The following is a 25,468-nucleotide window of genomic DNA, read 5'->3' on the forward strand; positions in this document are numbered from 1 at the left end:
CCTAATCAGATCAAGGGCCCAGAAAGGGAAGTGGTGGAAGAGCACTGACAGCACAGCCAAGTGGCGATGTGCACGGTCTCTATATCAGGAAGGGCAGCACAAGCACAATGTGGCAGAAGGAATCCAGAACTGCAGGCTGGGAGGGACTTCCTATGCTTAGTACAAGTGGGAAGGAGCAGGAAAGCTACTCAAAGGGGATTTATCATGCAGGAGATGAGAACAAAGGACAGAGGTGAAGACTAGACCCACCAATTCAACAAACCGTGCCTTTTTTTTAGTAAGTTATTGTTGCTGTACTTGTTTATAAAAGCATACAAAAAAAATGTAAGATAGATCCATACCTTGTTTCCCACCCCACAATTAATTCAAAGTGAAAAAGAAATGAACTGCATAACAGGTTAGATGTTCCTCTAGTCCAAATATCTTTGGTCCAGATTTCCTTCCTAGTGCAGTACCTTGGCCAGGCTGGTGCATTATCATCACTAGTATTAACACTCATCTTTTCTAATTTGATGCAACATTTTCCCCCCAGAAATTAGGTCTCTTGCTGAAATAACAGTCAGATGTGTGCTCCACATGTCATTAAAGCACTGACAACACACCAGATTAAGAACTTCACATCTTTCTCTGCAGACTAGCCTGATCTCTCTCCTGCAAATGTATCCATAGGTTGCATTTTTTAAAGAATTTTGAAGAAATTATCTGATATTGTTGTCAAGAATCTCATCTCAGCATTGGAGTGCAGTCCATATAGTACAGGACTTTCAGATGCAAGAATTTTATGTATTTATGGTATCCATCATAATCCAGATTTGGTGGGGTCAAGAAACCTAGTGCCGGTTCCCCTTCAAGCTGCAGAAAAGAATCAATAATGTTATTGATAATTCTGAGACCAGTTCTTGAAATATTCTGTATCTGCAAAATTTCTGAGATTTGCTTGGAGTCTGTGGACATGATGCCTGTATGTTCTGATACAATGGAACAGGGTTACCAAAGTATTTTTAGCATAGTTACTATTTGCATAATTTCCCGACAGTCCCATTTTCTGCAGTGTTAAAATACTGTTGCTTCTTCCTTCATGAGGATGCTCTGAGTTTATTTTAAGGACTGTCACTACTGAGGTGAGCGTTTTTTAGGTACTGAATGTGTCTGCATCCCTGCAGCAGACAAGGGGGGATTATTGTGCCATTTTGCATAGAGTCTGAGGCAGGAGAAAGTCACACAGGACACCTGTCGGAGAGGCAGGACTGGAGTCGCAGCTCACCTCAACCCTGTTGTGTATTAACATGAGCCACAACATTAGTTCTATTTAGTCTGTCATTAATTAGGGGCTTTGCACAAACACTGCACTCATAATAACCTTAAAGTGGTCAAAGGGACAGACAGGTAGATGAGACAGGTAAGTGGAGTGTGGAACTGGGATGGCACATGTCAGTATATGGGCAATCTTATCAGAAACAGTGATCCCATTCCACTTTCCACAGAAATAGTTGCCAGTCAGGACAGTGTTCACGTCCCTTCCATTCTCTTCTGCCTGGCTGAAGAGAATGTCCCTAGCAGCCAGGAGCTGGAACAGAAAAGAAAATCTAGCTACACCACTGCATCTCTCCAAAGGTAGGAGTCTTGCTTGGGGTTTTGTAATGCTGCTTTGGCCTCAGTGAGAAAGACAGTGGTGATGATTTTTGCAGGAGAAAAAAATTAAGGTCTCAATCAGCTCAATATTGAACCGAACACTATTAACTGCACTGTTCCTACAGAGCACCTAGGCCCTAACACTGTCAGGATATTTAAGATAAGACTTGGGACTTTAGAGCAGATCAAGATTTAAGTAGGTAGACAGGGCTTTGGTGAGATGTACTCTTGGTGTATAAGAGTACTCCTACAGATGACAGGACAGAATAAAAGCTGTAGCAATCACATTTCTTTTCCAGACTCCCCCAGCTCCCGTGCTGTAAGAACTTCACTGGATTCAAAGCATTTATCTGAACTTATTGTCATAGGGCTGTCTGGGATTTAAACTAGACTTGAAGTTGTTTTTGCTGAAAAATATTTCTAGCTTTAAGTGGTACTTTTCACAAGAGCTATTTCTTCCTAATGCAGGGTCCACTCCACAAAATCACAATAACATTTAACGGCTTTTGGCATTTAGAACAGTCAACAACAAGCTGTTGCTCAAAATAACATCACTAAGCACTTATTTCTGAAGTCATTTGGTTCTGCAACCAGCCATTTACCTGCGCCTGAACTTGCACCACTAACCTCACCCACAATAGGCTATATCTTAAGACCACTTTGAAGTAGTGCTGAGGTTTTGAAAAAAGCCCTGTTATTTACCTTGAGTAGAAGATCAATTCTGTCAGACAGTTTGTACTTACCAGTCTCTCTGCTGGCACTTAAATCAGGTTTTACTGTATCCGTGGGAGTCATGTGCACAGAGGGAGGCTGTGGGTTACTGGGGTTCATAGCAGGAACTCGCCACCCTTCTGTCCTTATGGCAGATCCCAGGTGAGGTATATCAAAGCTCATGCATAGTGGCTTATTCTAATGCACCTTGTGAAATGAATTTATATCTAAAAGAACTCATCAGTAAGGCAAACAGGTAAAAAGAGAAGGTAATTACCCCAGTGAACACAAAGCCCCACCAGTGATGAAAGGCCATCCTGTTTACATTCATTTGGTTGCCAATCAATAAATGATTTTCTGGTTTTGCTGGTAATTCTGAGCTTTAGTGTTTTCCAATTACAGCAAAAATCTTGGAAAGATCCACACCAGTGGATCCAAGCTCAGGGTTGGGTCCCTAAACTTTCCAAAGGCCATACAAATAGCAGTGATTCTGTTCAGGTTTCACCACCTATACTTATTTTGCAATTATTTGAATGAAAGTTCAGGCTTGTGAAGGTTAATGGACTACCTAAACTGGAAGCAGTAATTCTTCACTTATCCATAGGCTACAGGAAGACCTTGAACCAGCAGGATGAGCTTCCCAGCATGCCCCTGCGACCTCAGCTGTCATGTGGAGAAATCCGCCTCCTTCGAGGTCAGGAGTACAGTGGTGTTTAGCCTTTCCATCTCCATGGCAACTTACTCTTGGGCATCTTCTTCTGAGCAGTTACTTCCAATTACCTTCATCTGAGTGTGGTTCTTTGACATATGAAAACCTGCTTGTTAGGGACCGAGGAGACATCAGCCCGCTCATCTTGCTTGCAACTGCAAGGCAGCTTCAGCCCATTGCCAGGGCTGAAAGGTGCACTTCCCCCAAGTTAGCCAGGCTCCACAAATGGCCTGCTCACATGTAACATGCTAATTTCCATATTTTATTTTTCTCAAATAAGATTTTACCTTTGGAAAGTGAAAAATAAGAAGCCTGCAAGGGGTACTCGAAAAATCTCTTGGCTGTTTCTAGAAAACTGTGTACAATCAGTTCTCTGAAGTAACTACTTCAGCAAACCCAGAAACTGACTGGGTTTTTTTAATATTTTTATATATCTATCTATATATCTTATACACACACACCCTGTATATACATCCACATAAATACATATAAATGTATGTATATGGAAATAGCTTAAAGTAATTTCCAAGCAAGACTTCTTAGAACTAAAGTTAGAGCAACATTTTCTTTTTGTAGCCTCAAAAATTCTAACATGTGTTGCTGATTAGAAGCAACTCTGCCTACCTGGCACCTTGGACTCACGGATGCTCCACATACACTGCTGTCCAGGACAAAAACTCAACAGTGAAATTTGAATATTCAGTATATGTCAGCTGGTGATAACCTGACAAAGCTATAGATGTGTGAGAGGGTAGTAGAAAATTAAAAACAATCTTACAAACTATTTTCCCTATTTTGGAAATGGGAAAATGCAAGGAAATGTATAACATTTCCATTCTACTATTTTTCTGGAGAAGAAAATGTGCAAACAGTAAGTGCAAGTTTTGAGGATAGTGCCATTCTGGACTGCTGGAACTGGTGAATCTATCAGTTATGTTGGTTAAAGTAACCAGTTCCATAAGAGATACTTTCCCATGCCAATCCAGACCTTTCTAAATTGAAGCACCTTAAAACAGTATTACTAGGAAAATGAAAACCTAAGTGTACCCAATGCCATTAAGATCGCTATACAAGCTGTGTTACAAAACACTGAATTCACATTACCAAGTAAGGGTACTTGAAAAAGTAAACAAGCAGTATGCCAAGTCACAAACACTTTCAGAGAAAATCTGCTCATGATGAATCATTGTAAAATTTATTCATCCACAGTCAGACAAGACCTAGCTACAGGTGGAGCTGCATAGATGAGAAAGTTTGTGGTCTTCAATTTCCCTTAGGTTGAATATACTATATACATGTTCAGGAGCTTTAGGCATGTGTGAAAGTTCTTACCACAAGTGGTCTGATGAGTTCTTGCAGGTATACAGAGCAGAGCCTCTGGTCCCAGGCATTGGTGGCCACTCTATGATCTCGCCAAAGCGGTAATGAAAGTTTTCCCATAGGACCTACGTGGGGAATAGAATGCATCACTGAATAAAACAAGTCAGCTTTCTAAAGGAGAAACCAAAGCTGTTCAGAATAAATGCTGCTTGGAGAAACATAAGAAATTAAAGTGCCTCCTTTCAAAAAGCTTCATGGCTATATGTTTACATTGCTGGGTTGGGTTTGTTCATCAGACTACATTGAGAAACATATTTCTTTTATTTCAATCCAGAGAGAGGTATCTGAGTAAAAAGAGCAAGTTTGTGACTAAAATCAATAACAGTGTAAAATGAATTATCTGAGACTTACATCATGTTTTCTACCTTATCCCTTATAAAAAACTTATAAGTGAAAAGCACATTTTCAAGACTCCACATGATATAAGAGAACATAACTTCATGAACAAGTGCATGTATTTTCTCATACAGATCTTTAAAAACATAATCCTCGTGAGTGACAGGAAGGTAACCTACTGTGCCTTTCTTAAAGGAGAAATAAAAAACTCGTATCTGATTGCAGTGCTTTATATCCTCTCACTAGGAAACACTTAGTAACTGAAATTCTACATTATTTGAATTTGGGAAGTATTCAAGAACTTCAGTGAAAATTGAACTAATATTAACCCCATGACTGCCACATTACATAAGCATTAAGTTTATTGTAGAATTCTAGTCATAATGCCATTGTTATAGCATCTGATTAAGAGTGGAAAACCATTTTATTCAAGAAACTACTGTCTTTCTCTTTAATTTGGCTTCACAACATTTGAAGCTTCTTTTTGCTCCCCTTTGGTTTGCAAAATATGTCAGTTTGTGAGGAAACCTTTGCAGACAGGAACTGTTATTCCCTTAGGGGCAGTATTTGTCTCCCAACAGGTTCAAGTAAAAACTTAATTATAGGCTTAACATATTGCATGATGTAACAGAACAGAACAAGTAAAATAGCTGCAGCTATTCCAGCCTGCTTACTACATAAACTTGTATGTAGCAGTTTTGATTATGTGAAACTCTAACCCATCTTTATTTTAAACTGGTTGAAAGAGAATGAAAAAAAAAATTAAAAAAAAAAAAGCTACTGGAATATAACATGTAATGCTGCATGCTTGTGAGGAGAAGACTGACCAGAGAATCCCTGTGAAAAATGTGAACAACTTGTATTTAGAACAAAGCATTCTTGGAGTTAGAACCTACTTTTCTCTTTGTTGGCAACAAAACTTTATTTAATGTTTTTCTAATTTCAAATACATTTATCTCAAGAAATTGCTCCTTCCTTTGTCTTTTACAAGAGTATATCAATATTCTAACTCAGTATGAGCTTATTCAGCTGCACATTTCTGGGTCATTGATTATACTGGGGTAATCAAAGCTGCTGATACAAAAGGGGAATTTTTGGTAGTGTAAGAAAACTGAAGAGTTTGAATTAGAAATATTTTGGGCTGTCAGATTCACATAATTGCCATTGTACTTTATAGAAAACTAGTCTGTTGTACCCCAAAAAACACAGAGCCATTGTTCAGTGGATGGATAACGGTGAAGACAGAATCCACATCCCCCTTACAACACTGAATGACAACTCCACAAACACATGTGTAGGAATCAGAAGGTGGAGGGCAAGAGTGGGACAATGAGGCAGGATCAAGCATCCTGTACTTCACATAAGGAGGCCTTAACGATCAGAGTTAGCATGCTGGAGTTTGTCTTAGCAGCAGGAAAATGGATTAAGTCAAACTGAGATGCGAGATTGGATATTCACAGGAAAACACTATAAAACTGGTACAAGTGATGATCAAGTTATGGCAATTTCCACTAGCTGATGGGTTAGCTAAAGTTGACCAGCTTATGCTTTCTGCTTTCTGATCAATCCATAATTGTCCTAAGAATGTTTTCCCCAAAAGGTAATAAGTTGGGAGAGTTTATATAGATATATACACATATATATACATGTATACAAAGTTACATTTAAAAAAACCTATTATCTTATTTCTCTCTCCAGTATCTATGTTAAAAAAATCCTTATAAAGCCACAGGGTAATGAATCACTAACCAATACAATGAGAAGGGCCAATAAGCAATATTACCAAGAGAAGAAATAATTCTTGACCTTACAGATCTTTCTAGTGCTCTCTGAGATCAGACTCCTCCCTCTCATTAATTAGCAAAATTAATTATCCAGCTTATGAATTGTGGTTTGAAAAGAACAGAGCTTAAAGCAGCAATACTTATTAGCAAAGAAAACTAAGAGTTGGAATAAGCTGATTTTATAAACGTGTTTTCTAAATGGGAAACATTATTAAATCATCACTATAAAATTAACCAATTATTTCACTATTATGACACCAAGTACCACAAAAAGGAAAAACATTTTGATGTCCTATTAGCTAAATAAAGGTCAGTAGGGGTATGAAGACAAAAAGAAAATCAATTTGTAAGAGCAAATACAAGTTGGAAGATAAGGAGAAAACCATATAATCAAGGGGTTACACTTAACTTAAAGAAATTTCAGAGATAATCATAAAGAAAAAAAGATATTAAAATTGGAGGATCTATTTAGTAATATCCTATAACATTCAGTAATAAATAATTACTGCTTTTATTTAGGCATTTCACATTTTCACATACAGAATTTAGACAAGTGACCTCGACTCGGTATTTAAACTATACAAGTCTGAAATGAAATAAAATCACTCATCTACCCTTAACTTTGACTCAAGGGGAACATTACTGAGAAAGTCACAACAAGGTGGCATCCTTAATACATAATAATGACACATTCAGGAAATGCACCATTATTTATATATGTGACGTGCTGTAAATTGCTTCCATCATCAAAACTAATTGTAGTGATTATTAATGCAGTGTTATGAACTGTCAGAATTGCTGTTTGTAATTACATTTGTGCAAATGCTTCATTACCTGCCTAATGAATTTGGCATATATGCACATGTAAACCCCTGTTTTTGTTAACATAATGAAGGGCATTTTTTTCCCCTTTAGCTACTGATGTGGAACTGGTTTGACCTATATTACAAAGTTCAAGCATTCACTGCCAGAAAAAATCCCACAGCCCCCCACCTCCAAGAACATCATATAATGCCAGCTACTTAAATAACAGTTCCAGAGAAAGGATTATGTCCCCTTTATTCAGTATAAACAGCTGATTGAGTTGAAATGACCTTGGCATGTGGTTACCTGACCACTGCTTCTTACCTTCACATGGGCCTCCAAACAGTTGCAGAGGACAGTGACACAGACGTGGAGATCTCTGGTGCTGAACCGCTACCTTCCATTCCAGCCCTGAGGGCCAAACTTCAGTCTCCCAACAACGCAACTGTGAAAATTGCACAGAAGATAAAGGATGCTTTTAAATTTCAGTTCTCTGGTACACAGCTCAAGGGTATCCTGTCAAAGAAAAACGGAATAACATGCAGTAACAACTGGCAGTGTTATCGACAGCTGTGCCTGCCTCAGCAGCTGAAAGGGAGCACTCACAAGCCTGGGGTTGGAAGGAGAGTAAGAAACAGGTTTCTTAATGATCAGAGACTATTGGGCAGTATTTTTTGCAGTAATTTCCAGATGCACAAGTGTTGATAGTGACATTTTTGTTTCCAAATCTCCCCTAGGAAAGAACTGTTGTGCTACTGAAACCAACAAAAATAGAGTCTTAACTAGAACTCTATAAATATTACTCAGACAACCACTACAGTTTCTTAGCATAAATCATCCATAGACTTTATCCCAAGCAGAAGATGTACCAGTTTAACACTTACTAAAAAAGCCTTCAAAGTCCTTCAAATTTTAGTTTCCCAAAAATCATGTTTGAAATTGAAGTTTAATATATTTTTTTTGCCTCCACTGCTTGTAGTGTTAGTAGAGAATTTTGGCAAGATAAGATTCAGCACAGGGCTTCAGCTGGTTTTTAAAATATTTGGCATTGCCTATAAAAACTGCAGAAAATAATCCTTAATTCTCTGTCTTATATTCTGTCTTTTACTTTAAGAAGTAATGGACATAAAATTACTTTTGATACCCATGAAAACACAGATGTGTGGAATAAACTTCAGAAGGATAAACTCTTGGCTTTCAAAAGGAAATAAACAACTGAACTAAACAACAGGCAGCAGAGTCTGAGGAAAGGTGAAGGATTTTATGTCTGACAAAAAAAACCTCCTTAAGTCAGAATGCTGAGTTTAACCATGAAAAATGCAACACAAGTTTCTACCCTGAATAAAACCAGGAGCCTTGATATAACAACAAATTAAACATTCAATATATCAGGTGTCTGAATTTGAGAAATTAAGACTGACAGAAGAGTTAAATCTGATACCAAAAAAATTTAAGTCAGTCTCTATTCTGCTAGTTTACCAACCACTGTGCCAACTGCTTTTGCAGGACCTGAAGCCAAAGTAATTTTTAAAGTATTTCCCAGATCAGTCAGAATAGCAGATTGGTTTGGGGTTTTTTGTTCGGTTTGGGTTTCGTTATTGTTGTTGGGTTTTGTTTTGGTTTGGTTTTTTTTGTGGTTTTGTTTTTTTTTTCTTTTTTTTTTTTTTAAATATCTAATTATACACTCCCTAGTCTACAATAAAATCTGTAGTAAAATATGTCATCTTTTGGTCCAGGATTTTTTTTGAAACATAAACTTACAGGGTTTCTGGGCCAAACCCCAGAAGACTAAAGATTGAGAAGCACTGAGTACATCCAAATCTCACTTCTCACTAGCTCTAGTTAGATTAGCACCATTTGAGATTTGGTCCAACATCTTTATGGAATGTCCTTTCAGACTTTCCCCAATCCTTCACTGTCAAAAATCTTTACAGCAAAATCCTTGCCCTTCTCCTCCCTCAGAAGCCCGGAACAATGTGCTGGAAAATGGAGCAGGTCTGTAACATCAGAAGCTTCTCAGATGTTCCCCATTAATTCCTGTGGCTTCAAACACACAACACTGCTTCTACCATTCTCCCATTTTCTCATCCTGTCCCCAGAGTGGTTGAGAACTCTGAAACTCCCCTGAAAACCAACTTGGCGCTTCACAACAACATTTCTATTAGGGTTATTTTTAGACTAGCATGATAAGCTTACGTGAAATCTGGTTAAAGAGTTCTGGTTTCACTGATGCTAAAGAGGGCAGTTTGTGCATGCCCCCACAGTGCCTAGCATATCAGGGCCCCTTATTAATCCCATGGAGATTTCATCTAGCAGACAACACTGAGTCTAGTCCATCTCTTCCTTTGTTGCAGGCAACTTGGTTGACAGACAAACCAGGATGCTGAGGTTAAAACCAGAAGGGGAGGGAATCAGTCCATTCTCATGACCACCTTAATATCAAGGCCTGGAACATGCATTTCTTGTTTGGCTTGAGGGCAGAGGGGTTGTCACACATACACATTGGCTGTTTAGCATAAAACATTTGAAGGCAGCATCTTTTTTTCAGTAGCATTTACAGCTGCAGTGCTCCTGTTCGCTCTTTTACTGTGTTGGGAAACCATTGCTCACCAAGGGATTGCATGGATCTCTTTGTCCACTGCAGAGTGGGTTCTTGGTCCATACAATGCTGGCCAAAGCCAGGGCTGCTATCTCTGAAAAGCAGCACTCCAGGGCTAATTATACAGCTTCCCCAGGGGCAGTCAGACCCATTTCATTAAAGTCTCCATTATGGCCCACTGAATGGAACAGGAGCTCTTAATTGGGGGGGGGAAGTGTGTGCCTGAGGGCAATCCTAGCTACCCACCAGGGGCCTTCTGCTTTATCTCTGCCATTCCTCCCGGGATGGTGACACTGTTCAGCAAAACATGACACACACCCTATTAATATGATGTTTATCCTGTTACAACCAAAAGCAAAAGCAAATGGAACAAGATTATTAGCTGTTTAAAACTTTTGCTGTAATCCATTGCATATTTTGTGTTCTGGAAATATCCCTCCAGCTGAGGAGGCATTCCCTTGTCAGAGAGACTGTTTGACACTCACTTGGGAAAGAACCCCATGGCCATGGCAGGCAGCCTTCTTGAGTGCCTCATTTGCAACCATCTCCTGCCTTTGTCCAAAAGAGATGTTATGAAATCTTCTAGAGTCTACAGTCTATAATGAACCCAAGCTTTTTGCCTGCAATAGAAATAATTGGGGAAGGGTGAGTGACAGAGGGGGAGGAGATAGGAAAATTAGCAGGGCAGAAAGGAAAAAGAATGATAATGCCCCCATTAATTTCACTATCACTTGTGCAATGCATATTACTTCCTCTGAAGCACTTCACTAAACCCTTACAATTTCAACAAGCAAAATTGCGAGCTCTCAACAGTGGCCTTATTGCTGGTATTAGAAAAAGCCTGCAGAAATCTGTTCCCTTGGTTTTAAAATAATGAACCTTTTGACATTTTGATAGATGCTCGGCATTGTTACTGAGCTTTAGAAACTCTTACAGGGGGTACAGAGCAATTCCCTTATGAAAAAAGGAGCAACATGTGGTAGATATCACATCAGTTTTTTAACTGATTGGTTCAGTGGGTAAATGCACAAGCCTCTCACCTTGTGAGGCCTGAGCTTAAATTGAGCACAGTGAGGTCACAGATGTATTAACCTGGTATTCTCACTATTGTCTGTGGGGAATAGTAATCCTAAGTATAGAGCCACAGAGCCCTATACAATTGAATATAGTTTGTATAATGACCATTATTTAGTCACAGGGGGCACAAGATTACATGAGCATGGAGAAAATTGCCCTCTGGCCCTCATCTAGTCAAAAGGTAGAAAACAGCACAAAGGAAACCTGCATTATGCCAAGTAGAGGAATGCTCAATCTAGAAATTTCTTCATACTGTAGTGGTTATGGCCTTACACTTTTCATCCATCCCATTGCCATGCATGTGGTGGGGGTGGAAGAAACTTTAGAACTTGAATCTGCTGCCAAAAATAAACTGCACTCAACTTTCCCATAGTAGTGCATACTCCATTGTAGTGACAGATAACTCCAGAAGGCTTTGTTCTGTTTAGTAGAAAAAAAAATACACCCCTACATGCTTGTGTGTATGAGAACATACACACAAGCATATAACCATATATCGATTTATCTTCATTTCTAGCCCTGCATGCTCCATTTCACTTTTGAGCTCAATTTTCCTTTCTTTGATGGGAGGACAGTTGCAAGCTGCTTCTGTTGCAAGTGAAGCAAGTGAGAGGCTTACCTAATGTCTCAGTATCTTCAAGTGGGTCTACTCTGGAAGTCAGAATGAAAAACACAGGACTGGTTGAGCTGCACTGCTCACTTAGCATTTTGCTAAATCCATCCTTGCGCTTTCCACATACCTTCAGCCAAGCTTTTCTTCCACAAAGTTCCTACGCATATGACAAAACATCCACTAAACATGTTCCTTGATAAAAAATGTTCCTTGATAAATGCTTCAAGTCTGCACCATTGCAGACTTGAGCATCTGACAGTGATGGTCATTTCATCAAAGAAATCATGAGAAGACAGGAAGGGAAGCAGGTAATGAAGCAAGAGAGAAGACAATCATTCCCATTTCCCTGTGGGATAGGGACCACATGACAGAAAACAGCACCTTCTGAATGAAAAAGGTCTGAATCGATGAAGTCATTATATGCAGGCAATACTGGCACATAAAGCCAGGGAAGCTGGGCAAAGTAAACACCCAGGACAAAAATTGCATTCTCAGAAGTCATATAAACATGGGCAAAAACTGTGATGGTGTGATGTGGAGGAATAGGTCTGTAAGACCATCACTTGGGATCAAAAATTAAAACAGTACAACTGGAAAACAACTGGGAGGAGATTGGTCAGTATCCACAGCTGAATCTTTCTTTGTATCACAGAATTTTCAAAAGGGAGACCCGAAAAATCATCATCCTGTGGGGTTACCCACCTAATACAGCCCTAATACCATAATGAAAACTAACACTGAGAAATACACTTCTAGATATTAACAGGATAGCTTACTGCATGTCTATTTATGAGTAAGTACTCTCCTCTGGTACTTCTATGCAAACTAAAAGAAATCACAAATCTCCAAATATGCTGTGACTCATGTCTCAACACACTACCTCTTCACAAACTCTGCACCAGCAGACCAGGCTAGGAAGGACCACAGTCATCGATCTCAAATTCTGTTTGACCACCCAGTTTTCTTTCCTCTTAAGATCTGAGTTTTGTCAGACAAGCCACCACCCTTACAGACACTTACTCTGAAAGATGTACCCTCAGATTTCATACCTCAGAGTGTATGTCATTCTGTCCTAATGGACAGCATTAACTGTTTCTCAAAAGAGGTTTGGTTTTTTTTGTCTATTCCTGGGGAACTTTTCCTTTTCTGGACATTCTGAGTCCACCCACTTCTTCCATTTCTTGGTGGATCTTTCAATATCTTTATCTACCCCACTGAACACATCCATCACTGCCATGGCCTGGAAGTATGCCAAAGACATAAATACAGATGATGTACTTTCTGCATGATGACTGAAAAAGGATGACACTGATACTTTTTGAGGTATGTAAAAAACCCTAGTTTAACCAATTATAAGGGACTCAGGACTTGCCTTAAAATACTAAATTACATATCTATACCCACAAGCACAGATACATAAAAATAATATTATTTATAAAAGTTTACTGTGGTTGGTATTGCCATACTGTCTGCTTACTGTTAAACACCAAGACACAATAAACTGGAAACCCTGTATGGGACATTTACTACAGTAAGGAGTGGCATGAAATAAAATGGTATTTTTAGGGGCTGGAAAATTATGGCAAAATAGAATTTCCTCACAAAGTACAGTATGAGACATCTAAGGAAAAATGCACCCAAATAGCAAAGAAAACTCCTTTTTGAAAGCATCACTGGTTTTACTAAAAAAAACCCAGTAGAATGTATGACTTTATTTGAAATTGTCTAGTTGAGGCATGTGTCCAGAAATAACACCAAAAAAGAACTGAAAAGCAATTTTCCCAAACTACTCTAATGACACTCCATCACTGAGTACTTAGGAAGTCAACAGGACTCACATGTGTTCAATTCTGAATTGAAGAAGGAAATCCAATTCCACAAATTCTATCTCTTTACTTCTTAGAAGAATCTTGACAGCACACAAAATTTAAAAAAGTCATCAGACTTGCTTCAGAGCCTTCCAGTACAACTGAGCCCTGATTTTTCCCAGGGCATACAGATACTAAAATTAAAAGGAAAAATAACAGCCTGAATGTGATATGGATATGTATTATTTACTTCTTACTTTACATACGAGATCAACCCTAATTATCCAAACATAAGCAGCTAAGTCATGGTATTTATCCTCAACATAGCTTCATGAAATCATTGCAGCATTTTAAATGAAAAGAATTACATGAAAGCATCTTTGGAATTTCTGCAATTATTGATACTGAAGCAGCAGTCACCCTGTGCCAGAAACTGCACAGCCACAGAGTTTGAGCACAGAGGTATCACTTTATAGTGAAGAAAGTGCAAACCAAATAAATGTCAGCATCACCAAACAGAGATTTTTCCTCATCTGAAAAGCTGTTTGGGCCAGAAAAACGAGGTTATCTTTTTGAAAAAGTCCTTGGCTTGTGAAAAGAAAGGTTGAATATGTGACAACTTTTCTCAGGTTAGAGATACAACATTGAATATCCCCTGATATTTCAGCCTATTTAATTGCTTTGTGGAAAACACATTGAAGGCCTGAAAGTTAATATGATTATTTTTATTTATTTGAATTTTGCTTTTTTGCTTTTCTACTCATAAGATAATTGGTTTCTTACAGTAGATTTCTAAGAAGAGGTGACCTGAGAAGTCTACAATGAAAGACACTTCTGCCAAGAGGCTTTTGAGGAAACTTTCAGCAAACCAGGGGTGAGGGCTGCAAACAGCAATACTCTTCTGCTTCCTTATTTAACTCAGCAAACAAAATTTCTCACTTAAGCAAGCTGGTAATTTTGTAGTGGGTGATCTCCCTTATTCACAGCATTAGATCATTTGGTAGATTTACTGCAGTGATTTGTTTATACAGAATTTCTCCAAACTCTTCGTTCCTGACCCTGTGGGATGGCTTAACACAAGGGAAGGCGAACTTTGCAAGCCCAGCAGAAAATATTGTCAGAATGGAAACAGCCAACAAAGAGACCCGTGGGAATGTACCGTGTTATGGACCAGCCGGAGACCACATTGTGGTCTTTCCTCAAACACACAGCTCTGAAAATGTAGACATCTGGTACAAGTAGTAACTAATGTATCAGGAATTGCTGCTGGACGCAGAGTTTTGTTCCTTGCATGAAATAAATTTGAAGCCAATTATGCAAAACTGGTAGATGGGGTTGATGCTGCCCAGGCTGATACGGACAGAGTAAGGAATGGATGCTCTTATGGCTGTTGGTCTGTAGTTCCCTTTTGTCATATTAATCTGAGCTTCATTTTCTTTGGCTTCAGCTATTGATAGGATGATTGTTGTCTCATTTATTTTTTAGTGTGCCATAATTATCCTACACAATTACCATAACATTCCTATCCATACAGGAAAGAGTATGGATATACTCTAGAAAACTGACTTTATTTCAGACAGCAGTAAATACTTCAGGTAACCAAGCTTCTTATCCTAGACAAATATTAGGGAATGACTATTCTCTGCAGCAATATGCCTGTTTACCTCTGAAAACATGGAAATCATATATTAATACATTTGTTCAAATTTCATGCTATTTATTAATTTTATGATTACTAATTCAAGCACCTAAAAACCTCAAATATGTGACAACTACATACAATAGATATGAAACCATGAATATGTGGGAGGATAGCCCAGGAATTTGACTATTCTTATTCTAGCTCATAGAAATGTTACAGTAAAAATGATTAATAATACACATTTTACAGTGACCTTAAGCTGTTAAAAATAGTTCAGTTGTTATTACCTTGTGTTGTATTTCTGCTGAAGTTGACTTTGTTGATTTGATTTTCTTTACAAGTGCACTGTCATCTAAGAGATTGCCTCAGGCAGCTGACAGCCTGAGCAGCATGTCATCCTCCAGCTGCTGGAGCTCATTCGTGAAACCATTCTGCTGCTTGGCCAGAACTGATTAGCAGAGGGAATGAAAACACTGTATTTGAACAACCACAGCAAGAAATACTGTTTTATAGCATTTGTGAGCTACATTTTCAGTTTAATTACATCAGTTGATTTAATTTAATTTTTGAAAGAGACAGTTTATCTTCTGTCCCAGTATACTAGATCTAAGGTTCTGGACACCCATAGAGAGAAGGACAAGGTTGTCATGGACCAGAACTTTATCTCTCTGCTGGGGTCCTTCCTCCTGAGACTGCACAAAAGGACTGGGATCTTGCCCAGAGATGGCAAGTGGTAATCTATGTGGCAGCTGAGGAAACCATAGAATAGCACAAGGCTGGAGAACCTCACTTTGGCAGCAAACATAGTGGGAAAACTTTTCTGCTGCATTGACCTTCTGACAGAGAAAGAGCTTGACTAGTCTTATGGGGAACTCTCAATCAGACTCTGACCCTCAGACCAAAAACCCAAGGTGATACAGATGTTGTAAGCAAACAGTCCCAGGTAGAACAACGTGCAGATGCAGAGGAAAATGGACAGCTGTTTTCAGATTGTGTTCCCAAGTATATGGCTTTCATTCTTCTAGGGGTAATTAAACTCTCTGAGTTTGCCCTTGCATGAAGCAACAGTACCTCAAACAGGTGTAACAAATCTTTGCAGATGAAGTTAGTAAATTACATGAGATAACTGGAAAGACACAGTAGAGAAACAGGAAGTATTCTTGCTATTAATTTCACAGCTCTAAGTATTTTTTATTTCTTTTTTTATCTCATAGATGACAATCTTCCCAAAGTCCTTTCTATAAGCACCTATAAAAGCATTTCTCCTCATAGGTTACTTACATTGGTATGACTGCAGCAGCCACAGAACTGCATTCTTGCAGGGATAAATTTTGATCTATTAACCAAATATCCCAGCTCCTAACAGTGCCATCATATCCTCTTATGGACTGGCATGAAATTTTATTTACATTTATTGGCTTAAGATCACTGAAGCAGAAAGCACTGCAGAGGGCTTTAATCCTGCATTGTAAATTAAATGCAATGTACAGAGCAAATCAAGCAGTAGAGAGAAGTGTGGGAATAATATCACAATAAATTTTAATTTCTAGGAGAGCTTCAGGTCAAGATGAGCCCTCTGGGAGCATAAATTTGAGCAAATCAGTAGAAGTACTTTCTACACTTTGCAGAATCTGACCCTTAAATTTTTCTGATATATGGGCTACTAACAATTACTGTACAGCCAATTCAAACAGGCATATTAATTCTTTAAATCTTGGAACAGGCAACAGACAAATCAAAAGATAGCCTTTACCTTATGTTTTTCTAAGTCTTGCCTTTCAGGACTAACAACCTCAGCCAACAGGTGGTCTTCCAGCCTGTCCTCAGTGACAGAGAAATTAATGAGGGTGGCCTGAGCCTGCAGTTCTCGCCCGTAGTGAGGGTTAGCCAGCTTAGTGTGAAGGATGAGACAGAAATTCTTGTTGAATTCACATTTTTTTCTCTTGATATATCTAGGAAGGAATAAAATGCACAAGAATGGGCATCTCACTGAATTAAAACCCCGTGAGTATCTCAGATTGAAAAAGACGGGTACTGCATGACCTTGGCAGCGTAGAAAATGGATACAAACCAAACTTTATGTGCCTGCAACTTAAGAAACAAAACGAGGATGACTGAACACACCAAAATCCTATGAAGAATACACAGAATATTTCTTAACTGGCATAGTTTAGTTTGCATATACAGCAGACACAGGGAGATTATTCACTGCTGTCCTGAAGAGTCCGTGGCTTAGGGATGTCTATCGTCATTACTTACCACAGACTTAGCTAAGTTTTCAAACAAACCCTAATGAGACAGTCGTTAGTTTTTACTACAATTTCCTTAAATATAGCTCACTTCTCCATGTTCTGAAATAGCTCAGCAGTAAATCCTAAGGAACTAAGCAGATACATATTTATAGCAGACTGATAGTGACCAGAGGAGAGAGAATGGTTGGTGACTGAAACAACAAAAATAATTTTTTTAAGGTAGTCTACTAAATGTTTTGTTCCAAATCAATTATTTGCTGGGTGAAAGAATGAGTTATACTAAACTCATTTTTTACTCACTGAATAAAATCCCTTACCCAAGAGATGTCATTTCCTGATTCCTCGTCTTGAATGAAAGGTGCCAGTCTGTCCTATACAGCAACACTGCTACTGCTGAAGTACCATTTGGAGCCCAGCAGTCAGGCAACATAAAGTTCACCTTCCTACGTCTGTGGCACAGTACCAAAAAAAAAAAAATTGAAAGACTGCTTATAGACTGCAGTGTGTGCTCTGTGTCTGGTCTGGTGTGGGCCACTGACACAGCTTTTTATCATCTACTTGCACAGCGAGCAGTATGTCAATTTTTAGGATTCACCTGCCACACACGAGCACAAAACCAGTGTTTCTGTACAGCAATGGCTTTGAATGTTCTCTGACAAGAAAGAAGATTCAAATATTAGTAACAAAACTGTTAAATAAAAGATCAATAGAACTTTTATACCACGGAACCGAGGTAGCCACAAACTCTTCACAAAATTCAAACATGCATTTGGTAACTTAATTTTCAAAGTGATTGCAATAGTATAGATACTAAACACTTTAAACACAACTCAGGAAAGTCATATCAGAACATGAATAAAATAAATACTTTCTGTAAAAATTTTAACACTGCATTCTTTCAAGTCTATCACAGGGCATTGCTGGAGTCAGGGACATACATTTTAGCTCTTAACATCCTTGCCTGCTTCTGACATGCCCTTATCCAGAAGACAGTCTAAATGAACTGGTGTGCTGAGATCCTTCTGCATTTCACCTAGGATCAGGAAGAAATGACAGTTACTTATTATATACTGCAAGTGAATTCCTAAAAAAAACCCTAATATGTCTAGTGCTAGGAAACCCATGACTCTACAATACTCAATTTCAGACGTGTATGGTGTAATACTGCCATACCAACTGCTGAAGATGGGTTTTCCAGGCTTATGCGTGTATAATAGTGAAATAATTTAGCCATACAGTCATGTCTTTCAGATTATACAACCTTTGTCAGGTGGACATGAATTCACTGTCCAGTTCTGCAACATGGTCTCCACAGCTTTCAAAACTGGCTACAGCTGGACAGAACAAAACAGTAGAGCCTGACATGGAGAAAGCAATTTTCCTTTGCTTTCATTACACACACATAGGGATGAGACAAGAAGAGATCTGACAAAAGACAAGTTCTTCAGTTTGTTTTGTCAGGAGAAAAACCTTTGCAAAGGGAGTCACACCACGTTTCAGAAGGTCTATACTAAGCTTTGGAGTTCTGGATCCAAATATGTCCTTTATGGGTTCTCAATTCACAGAAGCACTAAATTTCTAATTTCTGCGATTATCACCTATGAAAGGCAAAAACTACATAACGACTCAGTGGGTTTTATTACTGCAGCTGTTCTAGGATTTCTGTTAACTACAGATTTGGGAAAAAGAAATATTTTGTTATTGCTCTTGCATGGTTCAAGGAGTATATGCAACAATGATAAACACAGAGGTAGGGTAACCCAGTAGGACGACTTCATTTTATTCAATGAAATGTTTCTGTTTAGAGGTTAATTCTGGATTATGAAGAAATGTAGCAATATAGGCACTAATAGTGGAAATCCATGATAGAAGGAATATTAAAAAAGATGGTCACCAAAGAAATTTCTAAAAACAAATTCTACTTTAGGCAATGTTTTCTTCATAATCTCCTATTCCATCAGCAAAGGCAGATAGAATGGATGGAATTAATGTACCACTCTACCCAGGAATAGACAGAGAATCTTTCACATGAGTTCAGTCTCCCTCTTATTTAAGAACATGCAAAGTAAATTTAAGAGAGATTGCTCTCCATTATTTTTTTCTTGTAGATTTTGAAATAAAGTAGATTAAGGGATTCAAAAGGGATTCACAAAGCACTTTAAAAATTCTGTATATACCTTGAGGAATAAATTGTTTTTAGCAAAAGCAAATATAAAGCCAAATAAATTCCAGAATGTAACATGAGTACTAAATTCTCAGCTATAAGAAGACTAAGAATAGTGCCACATCTGTTCTGATCTGTCAGAATTTGATTTATTGACACAAAGACATGCTATTCCCTTCCGCGTGTCCTGCCTAAGGTAAAAATGCCTAGGTCTTTCAAAGAGAGGATCTCATGAAGGTGAAAAAATTTTGAGTATAAGAACCTGACTTCATATCATGAAACACCTTGAGAGTACCTCCCAGGGCAGATGTTCTCCAAAACAAGCCATGACTGTAAATGGCAGAATGGTGGGATAGCTTCCTTCAGTGAGATGTTTTGGATCAGCTCAGTAAGAATAAAAAGAAGTGGTAAATTCTTGGACAGCAAAGGAAAGGGAAACAATATTTTTCAGTGGGAAGAAAGAGGCATAAACGCATTTTCTGAAGGAGCCTTCTTTCAGTTCCTGCTGCTTAAAATTAAAAGCTGCTGGAACCAACTTGCAAACTCCAACAAGTAATTTAAAGAATGAAGTTGAATAAGTCAGGTGAAAAAAGTGCAGAATGGAGCTTTTACTAGGCAATCTCAGCAGGCAAACTGTGCAAGTTGGTCAAACTAGTTCAGTGGGAAAAGCACTACCTTGAAGTTGCACAGCCAATGAGATGTTCAAGGCAAGGAAAGCCCTGTGGAGAAAGCGAGTGAATTGTCTTGCTGTTTCATGAATAATAGTCATGCCACATAAGAAGGGAAACTTGTTCATACAAGCTACATTTGCACATAAATCAAATTTCAAGACATCTTAAAGAGTTTTGTAATAACCTAATCTTGCAACCGAAGAGACATGACTACCTCTTTGTGACTGTGCAAAGGATTTGAGCAGGTGTAACAGCTCATGCTACAGCAAAAAGGAGCCTTATGAACAATAAATTTATTCCTCTGTCTTCTCTCCTATGAGTCAAAATGACATTGATCTATTATAGTTAATACTCATATCCAGTGATCTCCAAAACAGCGGTGCTGCGGAGACAGGATAGGAAACCCACAGGTAAAATTCAAATATTAAAGGCCATCCATACCAAACCGATTTAATGGCATCATTCCTCTTATAGGAGGTGAGGGCCAAAATTATACACCATTATAGAACTGGTACCTTTATGCTTTAACTTATCTGCTTCAAAAAATCTCAGTATTTGCATTTTGAATCATTGCTGCATACATTGCTAATACATTGGACCCAAATTTTACTTACTTTTTTCTTGTGCCCTTCATGCTTATATACAGCTATGTATTAAAACTGATTTTTTTAAAATTATTTTATTTTTTTCCTTTTCTCCTGCTTCTTAAAGCAAACATCCTGAAATATCATTAAAATGATAATCTTATCATTTTAAAGCCATTTTGAACATAAGGCCCCAGTCTAAAGTGCACTGTTGCCTTAAAGAATCGCTTGGGAGCCAAAAAATTACTCACCAGGCACCAGCAGAGATAAGGTAGAGAGCAGTTTTAACAGAAGGCCTTCAAACCATGGGGGTACAGATGCACTTGCACGCCATGTGTCCGGGGGGTTCCACAATTTAAGGTACAGTTCATCCAATCCCAGATCTATCCAACCCCCAGTTCTGCCCCTGGCACACTCCTCTGGAAATTGAGTCAGGGGCCTCTAAGACTCCCCCTTCCTCATCTTCCTCTTTGTCACAGCACATCCAGTCCTTGGAGCCCCTCCAAGGTTCCGGGTTTTGAAGGTTGCTTTGTCTGTTGGTGTATCTTGTTGTTCGAGTCAGGGTGCAAATGTTCTTCAACAGAATGAAGGCCTACCTTGAGGGAAGTCTAAACAAGCTAAAGGAATTTAGAAAGATCAATATGAAATGGGCAAAAGGGTTTGGGTAAGTGGAAACTACTGTGCTAAAGTGTAAGGGATTATACAGCTACATTAAAATCTACACTTTCTACACAACTACTTCTAAAATCTACAAAAAGCTAAAAATCCAGAAAAGCCATAGGCATCACATTGAGAACAACGGAACATCTTTGCAGCTCCAGAATTAAAATTAAAAATGTATCCAAATTCGAATACCATTAACTTGTTAGGCTTTTAAATATATACTAAGGTGCTTAAGCATGAAGTCTGTTTTGCAGAGATAACAAGTACCTGCAGTTCACCCTGCAGTCACGTGGTTTTGAGGAAAATATAAATCATATCCATGTGAAGTTCTTCAAGGCTGAGAATTTCTTTTGCAGGCTTCATTCAGAAACAATACCAGGAGCTGATGTTACAGAATATCCAAGAGTCCAACATAAGAACCATCTTGGTAAACAAGAAAGGGGAAAAGTACTTTCATGAAGCTGCTTCACAGATCAGCAAGTTCTCTAATAAGAAGGCTAGTAAATGTGCTTTGGAAGGAGTACAAGTTGATAAATCTCCCTTGCTATGCTTTCTGTCGATTAATATGATAAGATATATTTTACTTAAAATTAGGATTGTCTGAAGCTCAGTGGATTTAATTATTTGTAATTATCCAGTTGTTGTCAGTATGTGGCCATTTTATGACAGTGGTATCTACTGTGTGGGTCAGGTTCAACTGTACATCTTTTCAAACACAGAATTAATGTACTATTGATGAAACCATTACTAGAACCAAATTAAAGTCTGGGCTGATGTATTGGTCCATGGGGTGCTGTCAGACATGAAAGGAGTAATTAGTATTCATTACTTCATACTCTGCAACATTCCAATTATTAATGAACTTCAACTGCTGGACTGCACCATATCTATCACAAATACCTTTCTAGTCTTTCTTTATTAGGAAAAAAAATTCAAAGTACCTGACACAACTACTAAAACAAACAAATGACAGAAATGAATCCAGAATGAGGAAAACTCTGCATATTTGGTAATAAAGGGGTATATATATTACTAGTATCCTGCAAAGGAGACCTGTGCATCTTCAGTGAGGCACAGAATGCTAGGTCATGTAATGCTGCCTAAAATATTCAGCAGAAGGACCTATTTTTAATAGCTTCATATATTTGCATTTGTATCTATGTGCACAGCTCTCTTGTGTTACATGGAAGGCTTTGCTAAGGCAAAACTATATTGCTGTGACCCTTGTCCTTTTCAATCCAATTTATTCCTATTTCTATTCCCTCTCTCTTGCCTTAAAGATCTTTTAGCCTGTGGAATTTCTGATCTCTCTTTTAACCAGTATAATTCTAATTTTTGGTAGAGTTTCTTCACTATGGATTATAAAGCAAGCTGTATGCTCTTACTCTGAAATATTTCAAATACCACTATAGAAAAATGTAACAAAGAGGGATCATTTCAAGGTCTCACAGTGCAGAGCAAGAGTGCATCTTCCAGGAGTTTCATATATGCAAGGAGATTTGAACTGCCTAGATTTTCTCTGCAGTCACCAATGCCTGAAATATGGGAGAAAGAAGGGAGAGAAACCTTGGGCAATTTGTCCAAAACTAGGTACTGTTTTTATTTATCCTTTTTTACATATTTTCTCTTTTGACAATCTGAAACTGTGCAAGCAGTCTAAAGACTCTGAGTAGCATTCAAGACCCATTTGGAAATGCTTCAGGAGTATCTTTGACTTTATATTAGAATAAAAACCACATTTTTCAACATGAAAAATCTAGCTTGTTGATGTGTTGTTTCCAAACAAGACTAGAAGAGTCTTTCAGAAAAAAATAAATTCATATTTGAACATAAACAACAGCATAGCATTTCAGTTCATCAGATGAAACATTTGATAAGGTTTACCAAGTGTACTCTCATGCAACCACAAAGCAACATTATTATTTAGGTTGACAGCTGCATAGAAGACTCAAAAATCACATTGGAAGTTTTTGTGAAAAGTGATGGAAGACATTACAGACTGAAATTCTCTTGCACCGAGTACAAGCTTCTTTATTTTTCCTATTATCATCCTGAAAATGTGCATCTAAAGGTATCTAAATTAGATTTTAGGAAATATTTTTGATGACATTTTCTAAGTTTGACAATAATTTTTCAAAATCTAGGGGAAAAAAGGGACATGTGAATGAAAAATGAGATTACAGACACTCCAGAAGGGTCAGAACACAAGGTTACCCTCCCTTGTACCATCTACCACTCCTGCCACTGTTAAGTCAGACCAGAGAAAACAAACTAACTCAGCCTTGAATTTGAATCTCCTATTTGAATGCCCACCTACAAACCTCTGGGGTGGAGCTCACAAGGCTGGCAGAGCTGTAGCCCTTTCTTTGGGAGGGGGAGATCAGAACAGTCCCTGAACTGGGGTATTTGGAGCACTCACATGAGAAAGGGGTATGTGAGTTTTGTTGCTAACAGCCTATGTTTCTAGGTAAAACTGAGGAGACATTAGCCTCAATGGATTTGTGAGCATGATCAACTGGACTGGTCTGATGCATGGAAGATTGGCAGTACCAACATAAACTATCTTTGGCTTACTCATTTCTGCCCTTCTGCCCTAGGTTCTACCATATTAGCTTTTCCTTGGTAGCTTTACTCGTTTGTTTTGGTTTGGGGATTTTGTTTGTTTGTTTGTTTTTGGTTTTGTTTTTTTTTTTTTTTCTTATTTTTTCTTTTAAACCAGTTCATTGATTTATTTCATGGGGTGGCCCAAAAAGCAGTTATGGCAATTCACTGCAAAGTAGAGGCATAGCTTTCTTAAGCTGATTTTGCAGCTGGAAACCCCTATATTGTTAAATCCAAATCTAGCCTGTAATTTCCAATATTTTCCCTTTTGCTACAGATGCCTAACAAGAAAATTAAATACTTTCTTTTCTTTTGAGCCAAACTACAATATTTGCTCGTCCTTGTTTTAATCCTTTTTTGAAGTAAAAAAGTAAAGATTTCCACTTCAGTTTGAGAAACACACACGCCTGTACTGTATTTTGAGTTCAATTTGCAAACTGAGAATTTTGCTATCTAATCTGATGCAGATATAAACATTTTAATATCCACTCATCACCAGTTTTTAGTCATTGCATTTTAAAAAGAAATAATTTATTTCATGAAGTGTTATGAAGCAGTAAGCAAAATGTGGCAATCAAAGCAATATAGATCCAGTTGTCATGGAAAAATTATGATTACTCAAACATACGTACCTTCCCTTTTTAACTATGTGTCTTCCAAGCAGAGGATCAAGTATGGGATCAATAGATTCACCCATGTTTTCAATTAGTATAGTCTCATCAAAAGCCAAAGCTCTTTCAATGGTCTTCAGAAAACTTGACCTGAAAAATAAAATAAATAAAACCCTCAAATATTAGATAAATGCTAGTTATCAAAAGATTTCATTTATATAATAAAAATGTAGAAGTTTTTCTAAAAGAGCATTATTAACCCATGCAAAACTGCTCACAAAGAATTTCCTAGTGGTTGAGAGTTTGACAGTCTTGAGTTCAACATTTTTCTACCTATGCTCTTGCTAGTCCTCATATTAAACAAAAAATATATTGCTGAGGCTTTTCTTATAAGCAAATATGAGGGTACAGCCCCACACTGAAGATACTGGAATTAACATAGAGATTTTGGGGGAGCACATATATATTTCATCTTTTGTTATTATTTTTACATTTTATGTTTTTGTGTTACAGCTTTTGGTATACCCTAATCTAAACAATAAATACTTTCTCGAAGGGTTAGAATCTGGATAGCTGGGGAGAACTCTGTTTCCACAGGCATGGAAAAAGGAGTAGATAAAAATGTAAGGATAAGTAAGCAGACAATACAGCCTCACATAGCAGGGTATTACAGGGTATAAATGGAAAAATCACAATTATTTGTATGGGTTGGAAAAGAATGAAAAACAAATCAAGGCAGGTGAGGGAAAAGAGCTCATTCAAAGCAGATGGGTTAGATGATTAAGATGTATTTAAAAAATCAGGCATTACTATGAACATTTACTGTG

General features: G+C 38.0%; 1 protein-coding gene across 1 annotated transcript in view; it reads right to left on the reverse strand.

The window, feature by feature from the left end:
- Window positions 1-10,466: 10,466 nt before the first annotated feature.
- DNAH11 (dynein axonemal heavy chain 11) overlaps window positions 10,467-25,468 on the reverse strand; it is a 93,097-nt gene continuing 78,095 nt past the window's right edge. Inside the window, 11 exon segments of the mRNA XM_032688805.1 lie at window positions 10,467-10,575; window positions 11,652-11,733; window positions 11,736-11,802; window positions 12,695-12,885; window positions 13,436-13,491; window positions 13,494-13,554; window positions 13,966-14,156; window positions 15,697-15,844; window positions 16,849-17,035; window positions 21,215-21,228; window positions 24,659-24,785. Coding sequence (XP_032544696.1) covers window positions 10,538-10,575; window positions 11,652-11,733; window positions 11,736-11,802; window positions 12,695-12,885; window positions 13,436-13,491; window positions 13,494-13,554; window positions 13,966-14,156; window positions 15,697-15,844; window positions 16,849-17,035; window positions 21,215-21,228; window positions 24,659-24,785 — 1,162 coding nt within the window. The 3' untranslated portion in view covers window positions 10,467-10,537.

The sequence above is a fragment of the Chiroxiphia lanceolata genome, chromosome 1 (assembly GCF_009829145.1).
Source record: "Chiroxiphia lanceolata isolate bChiLan1 chromosome 1, bChiLan1.pri, whole genome shotgun sequence".
NCBI lineage: Eukaryota > Metazoa > Chordata > Aves > Passeriformes > Pipridae > Chiroxiphia > Chiroxiphia lanceolata.